The sequence below is a fragment of the Megascapheus bottae genome, chromosome 4, assembly GCF_031878675.1.
Source record: "Megascapheus bottae isolate mThoBot1 chromosome 4, mThoBot2.hap1, whole genome shotgun sequence".
NCBI lineage: Eukaryota > Metazoa > Chordata > Mammalia > Rodentia > Geomyidae > Megascapheus > Megascapheus bottae.
In genome coordinates, this window is record NC_143512.1 from 22,247,573 (window position 1) to 22,263,917 (window position 16,345).

Here is a 16,345-nt window from a genome sequence, read left to right on the forward strand (position 1 = left end):
GTCAAGAACTCTACCACTGGCCAAACTCCTGTGCTCTTTACTCATGGCCAACCTCTAGCCCTCCTCCTATACTTTTCTCCCTGTATCCTCCTAACTTAGACTCCTCCATAGATGGGGATACAGGTGTGCACTACTCCATCCAGAATTTTTTTCATACATTTTTATTTTAATTAACAGAAGGGTTACATTATATTCACCAGATAGAAGGTTCATTACTTCACATACATTGATACCGTCTTGGTCCCCATTTCCCTCTCCTATCCCCCATCCATCCAGAACAAAATTTTTTGTTGTAATCATTGAGATGGGGTTCTCTCTGACTTTTAGGGACAGGGCTTTACTAACTTTGAACAAAAATTCTCCCCAGTATCTGTAAAATATTCTAAGACATTCATTTACTCTACTTTCTTCTGAAAATTTGAAGGTGTGGAAATAACCTACATTTCTTAGGCCAAAATGAGCAACACATAGCCTTGATTAGGGAACAAAAATATTGAACATTTACAAAGGTTTCCTTGATATTTTTAGGACTCTTTAAAATTTAGCAATGTCATTATACTTCAGTTTCCTTGATCTAGAAGGAAATGGAGATTTTATAAGGGTTCTGCTTGGAGCAATCGAAAGTTCTTAGGGACTACAGAATTCTAGAGCTGTCCCTCCTGAGCACTGATATAACCTCATTAGAAATAGTCACAGGGGGCTAGGAGTTTGGCTTAGTGGTAGAGTGCCTGCCTAGCATGCACAAAAGACCTGGGTTCAATTCCTCATTACCACATACATAGCAAAAGCCAGAAATGGTACTATGGCTCAAGTGGTAGAGCTCTATCCTTGAGAAAATCCAAGGACAGTGCTCAGGCCCTGAGCTCTAATCCCTAGGACTGGCAAAAAAAAGAAAAGATATAGTCATAGGGGCTTTATGTTTTGAAACAAATACAAAAGTTTCTATATGGAGTGGGAAGCCCAGATATTCAAATACTACTTCTGTAATTTAGGACTGAATATTTCAAAATTGAGATTATTGTTTAAACCAGCAAGAGTTGATAATTCATCAATTATTATGCCTTGTCAAGGCAAGTATAAATTTTCTGTCATGTAGTTACTGAAGTAGTATGACTCCACTTCAATAAAAGAAAGAAGACAATGTGAAAAAAGCATTCTTTATTTATAATAACTAGATAAATTCTTTAACAGGAAAAACAAAACTAGTCTCTGAGATGTATTCAGCTAGCTTTTTGTATCAATTCCTGCTAACATTTACAAGGTATCTAATGAGACAGACAGATGAGAGAGGGAGAGGGAGAGGGAGAAGGAGAGGGAGAGAGAGAGAGAGAGAGAGAGAGAGAGAGAGAGAGAGAGAGAGAGAGAGAGAGAGAGAGAGAGAGAGAAAGAGGGAGGAGGGGAAAGACTAGAGAGAGACATATCAGTGTTTTTACCCTTATTTTAATTATGTAAATATTGAAATCTAATTACCTTATCCCATAGATGCTAGAAATAGTAGTAGAAAATGATGTAAAAATGTACATAGAACTGAGTATAGTAAATTTTAGGAATGCTTTCTCAAGATGTTTTCAGAAAGTCCTTTTACTGGTCAAGACCAGGATAGGAGAAAACCGTAATTACAGATTTATCCCATGCAGTAATTCAGAAAACTCTTTAAAGTAGCTACCACCTAGCTATAATCATAGAGTAATTCCTCCTTAGTGCAGTATTATTTAATTCTCACATCCTTCTGCATGTGAGATTAGCTAATTTGTACTATACTAGCTACTCTGGTGCCAGAGAGGAAATGAAGCAGAGCAAAGAACAATTTCTGAGATGTTTGGTTTAATAATGGCATGATGATCTAGTATTGAATAACAGCTAATACATAGACTATGACTCCATTTTCCAAATAGAGAGATGTACTCTGAAGTCAGTATGCAAAATGAGTTTGAGTGCTATAAGGTATTTCCTTTTATGATTGTTTTTGTTTAATATATATATATTATATATGACCCAGAATAACAAATTTCCTGACAAAACCAAAGTAAAATATTTAATGAACTGGAAAACTACCTATCAAGGGATAGGGCATCATTCCCCCAGATGGAATGAAAACTTATCTAAATAAAAAGTGAACAAGGTTTCTAGCAGAGATTTGCAATAGAGCAAAACCTAGATAAATAAGGCCATATAGTATGACATTAAGTGAAAGGACCTTTAGGATATAGAAACAAAAGCCATATAATGAGCGATTGTTGTCCTTAATGTACTATGTTATCTCTCATCTCTTTTGCTGTCCCTTGGTTATCTCATATTGTTACAGTATCTCACTTTGTTATCTGATATATTGGATATATTTGTATTTGGTTATTTGAAATAGGATAGGGAAGGGGGGAAAACAAGATGATGAGTGGTGGGGATGGGGGGAGGGAAATGGGGACAAAGACATGAGAAAGGGTATCAATGTATGTGAAGTAATGCACCTTCTATCTGGTGAATATAATGTAATCCTTATATTAATTACAATAAAAAATATATGAAAAAAATAAAAAGTGAACAAGATCTTAGCATTTGTGGATGCTCTACATTAGCATGTAATTCTAGTAAATTCATTGAAAGGTGGGAATAACCTAAGGGTGTCTACACACAGGTGTTTACTTTGCCAGATCCCAAAGTATTTTCCCATCGAATCCTAATGGGTTCAAATCAACTGTGAGCACTCATGGATCTGGTTCAGTGCTAGTGAGATATTCTTGGAGGTGTTTTCTAAAGAACATGGGCAGACAGATGTTTCATCTTTAATAGAAAAGTCAAAGTTGTATTACCTCATTTGTCCTTTTACCTATATATTCTATTTCAAAATCCTTCCTCTGTACTGTAACTTGTAAAAATTTCAGCTCTCCCATTCAACTAAAACCAACATACAGGAGTGTTTTGAATCTGAATAGCTCAGTATCAACAGAAGCCATTAAAATTTTTTTTTTCCGCCAGCAAGCCTGGTATGCTAATTTGATTTGTGGGGATTTTTTTATTTTTTTATTTTATTTTTTTATTGTAATTAGTAAAAGGGTTACATGATATTTGCCCGATAGAAGGTGCATTAATTCACATACATTGATACCCTTTCACATGTCTTGGTACCCATTTCCCTCCCCCCCCCAATCACTAGTTATGGTAATGAAGAGCTGAATGGGCACTGCAGAGCTAACACCTAAGATTAAAACATTCTTTTTACATGGGGCAGTGGAAAAAAATAAAACGTGAATAGTCACTAAGCTTTTTTTCCTTGAAGCTGGCTTATATAGAAAGAATTTGTTCTTAAACCAAACAAAATGCAAACTTTAGTGTAAAACAATTGGGCAAAGAGAATAGGAAAACAAGGTAAAATTGACTGAAATTGAATTTATAGCATATTTCCTACACATCAGATTGTGTCTTTAGTAACAATTTACACTTTTTTGTCACTGCGGAAGCTTGAACTCAGAATTTTCCATTCTTGCTTAGCATTCTTTTCCATTCAACTTTGACTCACTATCACCTAAGCCACACCTTCTGCTCCTCTTCAGTGATATGTTTTAATCAAAATCACTTGGCAAATGTGTAAAGTATGAAAAAGTAGATGCATATTAAAATATATGTACCTGGAGTCTGAATATTTAGGATGAGGCTTTGTATCTACATTTTTAACATATGGCTAAAATTTGGAGGCACACTCAAATTTGACAATTCATGAATTGAACTGTAAAATCCTTGAAATTTATGTTAAGTGTACATTTTTCATCAGACCCATTTGTCATGATAATTTCACTTCAGTGTTTTTCAGTTAAGGGCAGGAGGTAATATAAAGGACAACTTTCAATTAACACTGAAGCATCCTAAAATAATGTTACTAAGGTTGCATAGTTTAAGTTACTAGAAAGTTGTTTGCCAAAAATGACTTCCCAGTCCTTAAATTTGAAATATTTCATTCTTGCAACCCCATACAGGTTAAATTACAAATCTTAAGTGATATATGGGTAACACTGAAACACTTATTTTCTTGCATAAACTCTTCTTATGCACAAAAGTAATGGTTTTTAAGAACAGAAGAATATAGTTTTAATTCCATGCTATTCCAGTTAGGAATGAGAGTAGGAGACGTAGTTTTATGCATCAAACATGCTTTCAAAAGTAAGTGAAAATTTTAGAATTTCTTAAAAAAATTTAAGCTTAAAGTTTCCTTTTTTAAATTTCCTTAAATTTTAGTACAGTGGACCTGTACTAAACCTGTGTTGCAATCAAGAAAACAAAATAAGAAAAACACTGATTTCTTTCAGATTCTGTAGAAAATTGAAGCCACCTGTACTATAAAAAAACATTAGGTGAGATGCTACCTAGGAAGTTAAGCATTTAAACATGTGCATTTATTTAATAGTCTTCTGAACGTTTAGTAAGAATCATTTTTCCCCTTCGTGCATCTTTCTCCTTTGTTGTAATAGAAGCTTATCTTTCAATATTTCAAGGAAGGTATTTCAGTTCAACCATACAATAGAGGATTTTTTTTTAGGCAATTTGTCAAAAACATGGCATTAGTAAAAAAGTTTTTAACAAGCCCTTTCATAAAATCTTTTACTCCCCAACAGTTTTCTCAGGGAAAAAAATGATACCACTGTGTAATGCTTCAGTAGAAAGATATTGTTAGTGCTTCCTATTTATTTTCCTTATTAATTCTTCTCTGAATAATAGTAATGAATCAAAGCCCACTTGGTAAAATCCAAGACAAAGCATCAGATGTGATAGTATTTGAGTGATTTATATTAGCAATCATGGTAACTTTCCTGAGCTTTATTGCCTATTTTACACTGAACAAATAAACATTTATTAAAAATATAAATTCAGGAAATCTGTGCATCCCTTAATGTATATCTAAAATCTGATATATTTTGTTTGTGGTTAAAATTAAATCTTAAGTATATTTATAATTTTTAGAATCTTTGGAAGTAAAATAAGAAGCTCTTTGAAGAGCTTTAAAGAAGAAAGGTGACATCACTTAACTTTTAGAAATTACTCCAACTACTACATAAATTCTTATATAATATTGATGTAGAAAAAACAGGTAAAGTTATTGTGGTAGTCCACATTTAAAATTTTGTTAAAATGTTGAGGGCGGGATGGGTAGAGGGGAGACTTGGATTAGAGAAGTGATGGTAAAGATAAAATACATTTACGTATTTATGACAAATGTTCAGAAACTGATCATGGTAAATTTGCTGATGACTTGGATGAGGAAAGTTAAAGGGAAGATATGGATGATATCTGTGATGGTATCTCATTGCTTGATTTGAATTGTTTGAATTGTTCCTGATTAAAACCGGTAAGATGCAGAGGAGAAAAGAAGTACAAAAAGCAAAGGTCAGAAACTCCCAACTGAAAACACGTAACTATGAGATTCCTATAAGATTTAAAAGAAGATATATTTATCTGCTGGGTATTTCATCCTGGAATTTGGAGTTTATAAAATTATGAGTATCAAGAATGGAATTTTGAATCTGAGTCATTTTTGTAAGTCTTTTTTATAGCCATGAACACATTTCTTATGAAGAGAGTTGACGAAGAAGTGAAAGGAACCCTGCAGATAGCAAAGATTAGAGACCTGCTATGAGAAAATACATCGAGAATGGCTAATGGTGCCTGGTGCTGGTGGTAAAGAGAGTAGAAAGATAAAGAGGGATGCAGAGATCTCTTTCCCTTTAAGAAAAGTAAACACCAATGGTAAAATCAAGTGGACATGGTTTATATATTCTTTTAAAATAATACTAGTTCAGCTCTGTGCCTGTGCCTCCATATTCAAGAGGCTGAGATCTGAGGATTGTGTTTGTAAATCAGCCCAGGCGGCAAAATCTGTGAGACTCTTGCCTCCTAATAACCACATAAAGCTAGAAGTAAAGCTGAGGCTGAAGTGGTAGGGAGAGACATGAGCACAAGAGTTCAGGGGCAGTGCCACGGCCTAGAATTAATGCCCCAGAACTGGCACAAAGCAACAACAAAAGGCTAATGGATTAGGACAAGGACCAGGATAGTGTGGCTTCATGGAAGGAACAGATACAGCGTAGATTGAGTGGTTATTTTGTGTAAAAACTCAAATAAGATAAAAATAAATGAAAATAAAGAGATTCGAATTAGAATTAGCAATCTGGAGTTAGTGGTCCCTAGGACAAAACATCTCTCAGTGGACAGGGTTCATAGCCTGCTTAGAGTGGTTCCTGAAAAAGATACAAGAAAGATGGCTTTGAAAACATAGATAAATCCTTTAACTTGAGTTATTATCACAGTGAACAGAAACATGTGACCATAGATGCATTGACAGATCAGAAAACAAAAACTGGTATTTCATTAAAGAAGAGAAACTAGCAAGTATTAGTAAGAGAGAGGGTTATTTTATAATTCCATATAGGCATATACTGCACTTTGAATATGTTCGCTGCTTCCTTCATATTTCTATTCTCCTTCCCTCCCTCTTTCCTGCACTTTTCCAACAGTGGTGAGATTCATTATGTTCATATACATATACACATTTTAAGCATATTTCAAGCATTTGTACAGTTATCCATAAATATGATACTCTTTGGTGTGAGTTTTGGATTTTCTTGTTCTTTTCTTTTTTCTGGTTGTGGAGATTAAACTTGAGGCCTAGGCACTGTTTCTGAGTTCTTTTCCTCATAGCTCTCTACCACTTGGAGCCAAAAGGCCACGTTTTTTTTTTTTTTTTTTTTTTTTTTCTTGTAGATAATTGGAGATAAGAGTTGTCTCACAGCGACATTTCTTTTCTGGCCTGTTTTGAACTATGATCTCAGCCTCCCGAGTAGCCAGGATTAGAGACGTGAGCCGCTGGTGCTCATTCCTGCAAATCAATTCCCCAAAAATCATGCTCTTTTTACATTCATGCCCCGTTTTAATGATTACTATTTTTTTAATTGTCACGGTAATGTATAGAGGGGTTATAGTTACATTTGTCAGGTAGTAGGTACATTACTTCTCACACATTGATACCCTTATGTTTTTGTCTCCATATCCTCTACCCCCACCCCCTCACAATCATCTTGTTTTCCCCCTTCTCTTTCCTACTTCAAATAAACAAATACATGTATACACATTATACCAGGTAATAAAGTCTGATACAGTAAAAATATGCGATTTAATCAAAGGGCAAAAAAGAGAAGAGACATAACATAATACATTAAGAAAAGCAATCACACAAGATCCTAGCCATTTTAATTATTATTGTTATCATCACCTTTTAATTTACTAGTCTGCAAATTTGATATTAGATTTAGGTCAACTCCATAAAAAATTAACCATTTCTATAAAAATAAGAAAAAAATGACATAAAATCAAATTAAATTATATGATATTTACACCTTCTAACCTAAATATCATATGTACTTTTGGCATGCATATAAGAATGCACTGAATAATTGACATATAAATGAACAGGAAAGGAAAATATAATTATGACACTAAATTATTTGAAAAAATTACAGTGAGGAAATCAGAGAAAGCAACTATGCTGACAAGATAGTAAACGCGATCATTAGTAGTTTGGCCACACTTAAATTCTGTGTATGTTTCAATTTTATACTTTCCAAGGTCAGTCAGAATTGAAGATTCATCACTCCCCAAAATGAGAAGGAAGAGAAGAAAAGCATGTAGAAAATGGAAAATGCTGAATGCCACCGCATGTAAGTCCACTTATGTGCCTTCAGAAGTACAAATGGAGTGGGCTAACATCTTATGTACCTTGTTCTTTATCCTATGAAAATTAGAAGATAAACATATTAAGTGTCTTGAACTTTGACCTGTTGTTGCTACATATACACGTTCTTCATTAATTATTGGCATTATGAATAAAAATAAGTATAAATATTTACACATTTAGACATAGGCTCACTATTTGAAGAGTCTGCGGTTTTTTGTTGTTTTTTGCCAGTCGTGGGGCTTGGACTCAGGGGCTAAGCACTGTTCTTGGACTTTTCACAAGGCTAGAGCTCTACCACTTGAGCCAGAGCAACACTTCCAGCTTTGTTCAATAAATCATCTGATGAGTACATTTCTTTTTGAGCAGTGTCACTTCTTCCTAATTTTCTCTAATTTTCCCTCCTAACTCTCACCCCCACAAATTACATAATTTACTTTCAACATAGTGTCTAGTGTGCAGCACTGTTGCATTTGTTCCCCCTTTTTCGGTGCTCTCCCTTGCCCTCCCCCAAACAAATATACTTACATACAAGACAAAAGATACACAGACCAAAAATATGTTTATTAGTTTATTTGAAATAGGAAAGGGAAGGGCGGAAAACAAGGTGATTGGGAGGGGTGGTGGAAGGAAATGGGGACAAAAACATGAAAAGGGGTATCAATGTGTGAGAAGTAATGCTCCTACTACCTGGTAGATGTAACTGTAAGCCCTCTATACATTACTGTGACAATAAAAAAAAGATGAAAGCTTAAAAAAATGAGAAAGGAGAAAACAAAAACAAAGAGCACATTTCTTGGAGTTCATTTCAATAAACATTATTTTATATAATATGCACATACCTGTAGAGCCTTTGTGATTCTCTCCTCAAAATATCCTCCTTTGATTAAATCTAAATGAATCAAAGCCCTCTAGGTAAAAGCCGACACACTGAAAACTTTACAAGAAGGAATAGGCGATACACTAGGCCTCCTTGGCACAGGTTGAAACTTTCTTAATAAGGACCAAGAATCACAACAAATCAGAGAAAGGCTGGATAAGTGGGACTGCATTAAACTGCAGAGCTTTTGTATGGAAAAGGACATAGCTAGTAAATTAATTAGAAGCCTACAGAATGGGAGAAGATCTTCACCAACCAAACAACGGACAAAGGCCTCATATCTAAAATATATCAACACTAAAAAAATTGAATCACTCCAAAACTAATCTCCAAAGTAACAACCATCCCATTAAAAAATGGGCCAAAGACTTAAAGAGAGTCTTCTCTGAAGAAGAAATAAAAATGGTCTATAGAGACATGAAGAAATGCTCAACATCTCTGACCATAAAAGAAATGCAAATCAAAACAACTCTAAGATTCCACCTCACTCCAGTTAGAATGGCCAGGATCAAGAAAACTAATGACAACAGATGCTGGAGGGGATGTGGCCAGGAGGGATCACTACTACACTGTTGGCGGGAGTGCAAACTCATTCAACCACTATGAGCAGTATGGCAGTTCCTCAAAAAACTAAACATAGAGCTCCCCTATGACCCAGCAATTCCACTACTAGGCATTTACCCAATTGTCCAGAAAAAAGGACATACTAAATCCACTAGCACAATAATGTTCATTGCAGCACTATTTACCATAGCAAAGATATGGAACCAACCTAGATGTCCCTCTGTTGATGAGTGGATCAACAAGATGTGGTATTTGTACACAATGGAATTCTATGTTGCTGTCAGAAAGAATGACATTGCCCCATTTGTTAGGAAATGGAAAGATTTAGAAAAAATCATATTAAGTGAAGTAAGCCAGACTCAAAGGAACATAGGCTCAATGGTTTCCCTCATTCGTCATAATCAGTAGAAACCTTGGGTTCGCCTAGCAGAGATTTGCAATAGAACAAAACCTAGATATATAAGGCCAATAGAATGACACTAAATGAAAGGACCTCTAAGATATAGAAACAAAAGCCATATAATGAGTGATTGTTGTCCTTAATGTACTATATTATCTCTCATCTCTTTTGCTGTACCTTGGTTATCTCATATTGTTACTGTATTTCACTTTATTATCTGATATATTGGATATATTTGTATTTAGTTATTTGAAATTGGATAGGGAAGGGGGGAAAACAAGATAAGGGGTGGGTGTGGGGGGGAGGGAAATGGGGACCAAGACATGAGAAAGGGTATCAATGTATGTGAATTAATGCACCCTCTATCTGGTGAATATAATGTAACCCTTCTATTAATTACAATAAAAATATTAAAAAAAGAGTTACAACCAAAAAAATCCTCCTTTGGTGTCACTGTGTGAGTGTATAGAATCTTGTTTAATTAATTATATTCAAGTGTAATTTTTTTGTCCTTTACCGTCCAGTGTTTTTACCTTAAATGTATAGTCACTTGTTTCCTACTACAGATGAGGGAAACCATGCAGGCTGTCTTTCTTTTGGTCTGATTTACTTCACTTAATAGACACATGGAGAAATGTTCAACATCTCTGGCCATAAAAGAAATGCAAATGAAAATAATATTGAGATTCCATCTTACCCCAGGTAGAAATAATAACAGATACTGGTGGGGATGTGGCCAAAGGGTAATGCTACTACACTGTTGGTGGGAAGATAAATCGATTCGAACTCTTTGGAAAGTAATACGGAGGTTCCTTAAAAACCTAAATCTGAGCTTCCCTATGACCCAGCAATTTCATCCCTGGGCATTTATCCAATAGATCACATATAAGGACACATTAAATCTACCAGCACAATGACATTCCTTGCAATGTTATTTACTATAGCCAAGACATGGAATCAACCCTAAAACCACTTAGTGGATGAATGGATCAAGAAAATGTGGTACATATTCACAATGATTCCATCAGAAATAATGATATTTCATCATTCCTAAGGAAATTAAAAGACTATATAATTGAAAAAATTGAAAAACGTATATCAAATGAAGTTGCATTTTTTGCAGATATTTAAGTGTAGTCAGTGGCAAAGTGCTATAAAATATAAAATTATAAAATCGAAAGAGGCTATAACTGAATAGCTCTTGGTATGAAAGTGTTATTTTAAGAACGAATGGTAATCTCCTGTCATGGAAGAAAGCCCATTATTACATAAACTAATATCATGGCAGGCCTCTGTTGCAAATGGGATTTAAAGAGGTAGATTTCTATGCTTTTCCTCTTTGACGAACAAATTATAGCTCTCAAATTATTAAAAAAAAAATGACTCACTGGAGACTGTTCCAGTGCCTGCCAGAGAGGAGGCCCTTCCTTCAGGCTGAAAGAGAGTATTTTCCTCCTGTTAAGCCAAGTGTATTTACTCTCTACATAGTAAGTATGTACTGTAAATGTTCTATACTATAGATACATATATCTATCATATTTAAATTCATTAAATTTAAAAAAATTGGTAACATTATTTCATTTATTGATTTGTATGACATCATAATTTTTCACAATTCCCTTTTCTTTAACCAATAACCCTCAGATGTAGATTAATCTAGAAAAGTATTTCTTTATCTTTTGTTCTTTCATCTTCATTACTCATTTCTTTATTATTGAGGTAGCCTGTAAAATGTTGTACTATAACTCTACAATCTAACACTCAGCTAGTCTTAATAGTCTTGCTTTTTACCAAGAACTTGCATTTAAAATGTTGCATACTTTTCTTTAAAATTTTAATTTCTCTTATATCATTTTATGTAATTTAATTTAATTTTTATTTTTTAAGTTATTAGATGACATGATATTCTGTGCTCTTAGAGACTATATTGAAAATGAGCAATAAACATGCATGGAAATTAATGTGACATAGTAGAAATTAATTAAAACTATTACTCCCCCCCAGATTCTTACAAAAGATATTCATTGCATTCCAACATAGGATTTGGAGCATCTGTTATTTAATTGGGTAATAGAAGCTGTTCTTTTTTTTTTTCTTCCTCTTTAGGTATTTCTCAGCCATTTGGTCCAGCAGGCCAAGCAAACAGCAAAGACCTTGAAGTCAAGGGAAATACTTTGGAGGCTGTGTTTCATCAGGCTGGGACATTAGGGAAATCTAAGGGAAGTGGCAATGTGCCTACATCTGCTTCTATGAATGGAAAGCAGAATTCCTCTTTTCTCCCTGAAGATAAGACACAATCTCCATCTGACAGCAAAAGCCACAACAGGAAGGAAAATGATGAGCCTTCTTTGGCTGTCTCCCATCAGCCAGAGAACGTCTTACCAGTGGTCATGTTTAATGACTCTGAAAAATCGTTATCAGGAAAAATTATTCTACGGGATTGCCCAAGCACAGTAGAGGCTTTTAAACCTGAGAAAGGAAAATTTATTACAGAAGTCAACTGTGGGGCTTTCAATGTGCAAGTAGAAATCAATAAAAGCATTTTCTGTAAAACAGCTGCACAATTCCCAACAAAAAAGAGATGTCCAACATGTCAGCAGCCCTACTCTGTCAGGCGCATTAGGAGATACTGCACATGTAAGCGTGGCTTTCCGAAATACAAGAATGTATCCGAAGAAGTTTTAAAACCTGACATGCTGTTTGAAAATGAACAAAAACTTGCCAGAACTGAGACCCCTTCTCTGAAAGTAAGCATTGTAGGAAAAGAAATAAAGGTCAAATATATGAGTAAGAAACAGAACATATTGATTAATATAACTCATCCCCAAAGAAGGAGGAAAATAACAAAATCCGTATACATGTCCTCCAATCATACCATTAGAGAAACTTCCCGATCCTCTCCCCAGACTTGTATTAACCACCCTGAAAACCAACAGCTCGAAAATAAGCACCAATATGAGAGTTCTCATTACTCCCTTCCCCTTGTGTTTGCTCTCCAGAAGGGGAATTCACTCAAGGCTGTTGCTGCTCAAACCTCATCTCCCAAGAGAGAGAGAAATAAGCCCAAAGCACATTCTTCTGTCTCAGACCATATGCAGGCAAAATCTGCCATATCTCAGCAGAAGGTCTTTAAAAGTAATCAGGACACTCCAAAAAATAAGCATTCCTCTGTAGCTGGCACTATTCTGGAAAATATTCTTTCTAGCTCCTGTGACATCCTAAGGACTACAAGTTTAAGTAGGACAGATTTAAAGAAGATGCCTTTTGAGGACCCTAAGGATGTGCATATGGAGAAAAGCAGCAGCTCTAATGGCCAAGAAATCATCACATCAGACTTGAATGTACAGCCAAGCACAGAAGGAATGGGTCATTTACCAAATTCTGTTACCATCAATAGTGTTCCCATGCAAGATGACTCATATTCTGATTTGTGTTCTCTATCTTTTCTGAGCAAGCAGCTCATAGGAGAAAATGCAGCCAGAATCTATTGGAAAGACACTCAAACTCCACCTACAGAAGACTGTGAGAAGGCAAATTCTCTGTCTGTCCCTTTTAGTCAAGATGATGTACAGTGTTTTACCTCATTCAGTCCATCTCACTGGATCACTAGACATGTAGAACCTATGGAGACCTCTGGTAAAACATTTTCCTGTACCCAGTATCCTGAATTTATGATAGACTTTGAGAAAAGTCATGGGGACAAGGCAGCCAAAGACATTACAAGCAAAACCTTTATACATAGTGACTCTTACGAAAATGCACAGCAGCCTTTGGAAAGGAAAAATACTCAGAGCTCAACTGTCAGGCCTGCATCCTGCAGCAGCCATGGCAGCCCAGGGCAACACATTAGCCAGAACACTGTGGAATGGAAGCAAACAGACATCCAGGTAAATCATCTGGAGATGGAAACCCCCAGAATGACAGAAGTACCAGTCACAGCCTGCGTAACTGATGAGGTAGAGCAAAGATTAATTACACAGAGTGATAAAGAAGGCACAAATGACTATAATTGCCCCATGGGAATGAGAAACCATACAGAGGCAGCCCATTTTCTAAAACAGTTTGAACAGGCATGCCAAATATTACCAGAGGTAAAGAATGAATGCCACAGGGAATCTGAAGAAACAACCAGGAAAAACCATCGTGAAGACACTGCTGAGTCCAGCTGTGTAGAGTGTGTTAGACAAAAGCTCTTTCTGATTGAGAAATCACTAACCAGTGGTACAGACCTGTCTGAGAATCAAAATGAAACAGGCCTCGCATTAACTAGTTCTCAACCAGAGCTGGCAGAATGCCACAGGACTTCATCACTAAGACCCAATTCTGAAGACAATGACAATGATTCAAAGGAAATTTTCTATCATCCCATTGACACATTGCTTTCACCTCAGAAGCAAAAGGCTTTGAAAGGTATTGTAGGCTCTACAGAATCTTTGGCTTTCATTATTTGTACATGTTTCAGCTTTGGAAAGTCTTCACGTGAAGCTTTTTATATTGCTTGGATTTTTTCCTTATTGCCAGATATATTGAGTATTAGAGAATTAGATGAATATGAACAAGCATCTGTCTTTACATTATCACCCACTCTCGCCATAAATAGTGCATAGCAAAATCACCCAGGCTGCAGTTTAATATAAATTAAAAAAAAATCAATTTCTCTTTACAACATTGATGTATTGCCAAATCAATTTTGTAGGAAATGTTAGCCTTTTGCCTTTAAATAACCCACCATTTCTTTCCTTTTTACAGAATAAGCATGTTTGTCATAAAATGTGCATTTAAGCTTTGTGCAAGATTGCAGAAGAATAGTTATATATGTCTCAGAAGCCATGTGGAATAATAACTAAAGCAAAGGACAAAAAACAGAAATAATCACACCTAATCCTGACTGAATCGTCCATGGGGCTTTGACCTCTAGCAACCCTGAGACCTCACTTGTGATGGGTTAGCCCCATTCAAGTACTGATAGAACACAGAAGCTTTCCAGACACAATGGAGGGCTACACTGGAGGTTCTTTCCTACATATGTAAATGCTGTCTACCTGCTTTCAGTTGTTCTCCCTGTAAATTTTTAATGAAAAGAATATGTCAGTGAGAGCCAAGATTGTACAAAATATTTTTAAATGTAAGAGTAGAAGAAAAATTTAAAATCAATCTCTCTTATGTAAATACTGACATAAAAGAAAAAAATTGTTTTATAAAAAGATAAATGTCATGGTGGCATTGCACAGTTTCAGTGACTACATATCAGAATACCATATTAAAAACTGAAAATTGGGCTTTCATTGTCCTAGCCCAGGTGAATTTTATCCCTTCTTTTATGTTTTGCTTTTGCATAAAGCACTTTCCTCTTCTAAAATATTGCATATCTTACTATGTTTACATTATGTCTTTTTTTTCACTAGAATGTTACCATCATGAGGGTCTGTACAGTTTTCATTTCAGTTATTATTATATATACAGTACATAATGCCTATCACATAGTATATGTACACATTCAATACTTATTGAATAATTACAGTGAGCTCACATCACATTTTTGTGTCACAAACTTTTCACATGCCAACATATAAAAAATCAACAGTAAAACAGGTTGGCAATCAAGATTTATTTGGAAATTGCATTCAAGTATATAAACTTATAAATATTAGGACAGGATGACTCTCCTAAGGGTATATTTGTACACTTTGTTTAACACTATTTTTTGTATGCTATAGACACTCCAAGCAAGGACTTCATGAATTTTTTAAGGGTACAAACTACTTCATCCCTTGGAGACCTTTAGGCTATTTTACAAGAACCCATAAATTTCATACAGGCGACAAATTAGTGTGCCATGAGGATGAAGTGAAAAGCCTTACGTCTGGTAAGGCTGAGGAGGTGGCTCAGTGACAGAGCGTTTATTTAAGACCCTAGGTTCCATCCTAGCATGATGAACAAACAAGCAAATAAATAAAAAGCTGTGGTATGTGTATAGACTGTGATATTTATATAGTACCTTCTGTCATGGGTGTCCATTTTGGAGTTAGCTCTATCATAAGTCACAACCTGGACTGTTTAAAGGAGACAAACCGACATGAAAATAAGTAAAACAGGCATGGTGTGTTTGTTGGCATGGTGATCATCCTGAGAAAATAAGTATGTGGTCTAGTATTGCCAGGCATTTTGAGTTTGTAAGATAACTAGAAATATAATCAGTTTTACATTTACATATATATGAATCTCTAGATTATAAAGTTAGAAATCATATTGCAGAGTAAAAAAATATATGCCGTAAGAACAAAATTAAAAAGTAAAGAAGATAAGATGAGAAATGGGACAGGAGGTTACAAAGTCGGTATGGTATAAAGGAAAGTCTGAACCCTTAAGAATTAAACACTAAGTTCTTTCTATTCCAGGTAAGGATATACTCTTCTGTAAAGATATGTTTACTCAAAGATTTCATTTACAAATGAACTAATACATGTGTACAAGATCTGTGTCAAAGAACCAGAACTTCTGTTTGACACCAAAATTTTTAATGAGAAAACCCAGGCTACCCTGAGAAAACAACAGATAAAGAGAAGCATTAAGTGATATTTTATGGGGCATAAACATACTCATATTTAAATGATTTTATGTTATATGACACAAAACTTACATGAAGGAGATAACTTATTTCCCTGTGCTTCAGGGGAGAAAAAGAATATCAAATCCCAAGAGTGCGTGCCTCAGCAGAAAGGTAGAAAATATTACAAATCAGAAACATGTAATAGATCTCAAGCTCTCTATCCAAACACTATGAATA

General features: G+C 35.2%; 1 protein-coding gene across 1 annotated transcript in view; it reads left to right on the top strand.

Moving 5' to 3' along the window:
• The first annotated feature begins 7,642 nt into the window (after positions 1-7,642).
• Positions 7,643-16,345, top strand: part of LOC150064146 (uncharacterized) — a 107,535-nt gene continuing 98,832 nt past the window's right edge. Inside the window, exons 1-2 of the mRNA XM_090331106.1 lie at positions 7,643-7,700; positions 11,665-13,968. Coding sequence (XP_090187232.1) covers positions 7,643-7,700; positions 11,665-13,968 — 2,362 coding nt within the window. The remainder of the gene's footprint in view (positions 7,701-11,664; positions 13,969-16,345) is intronic.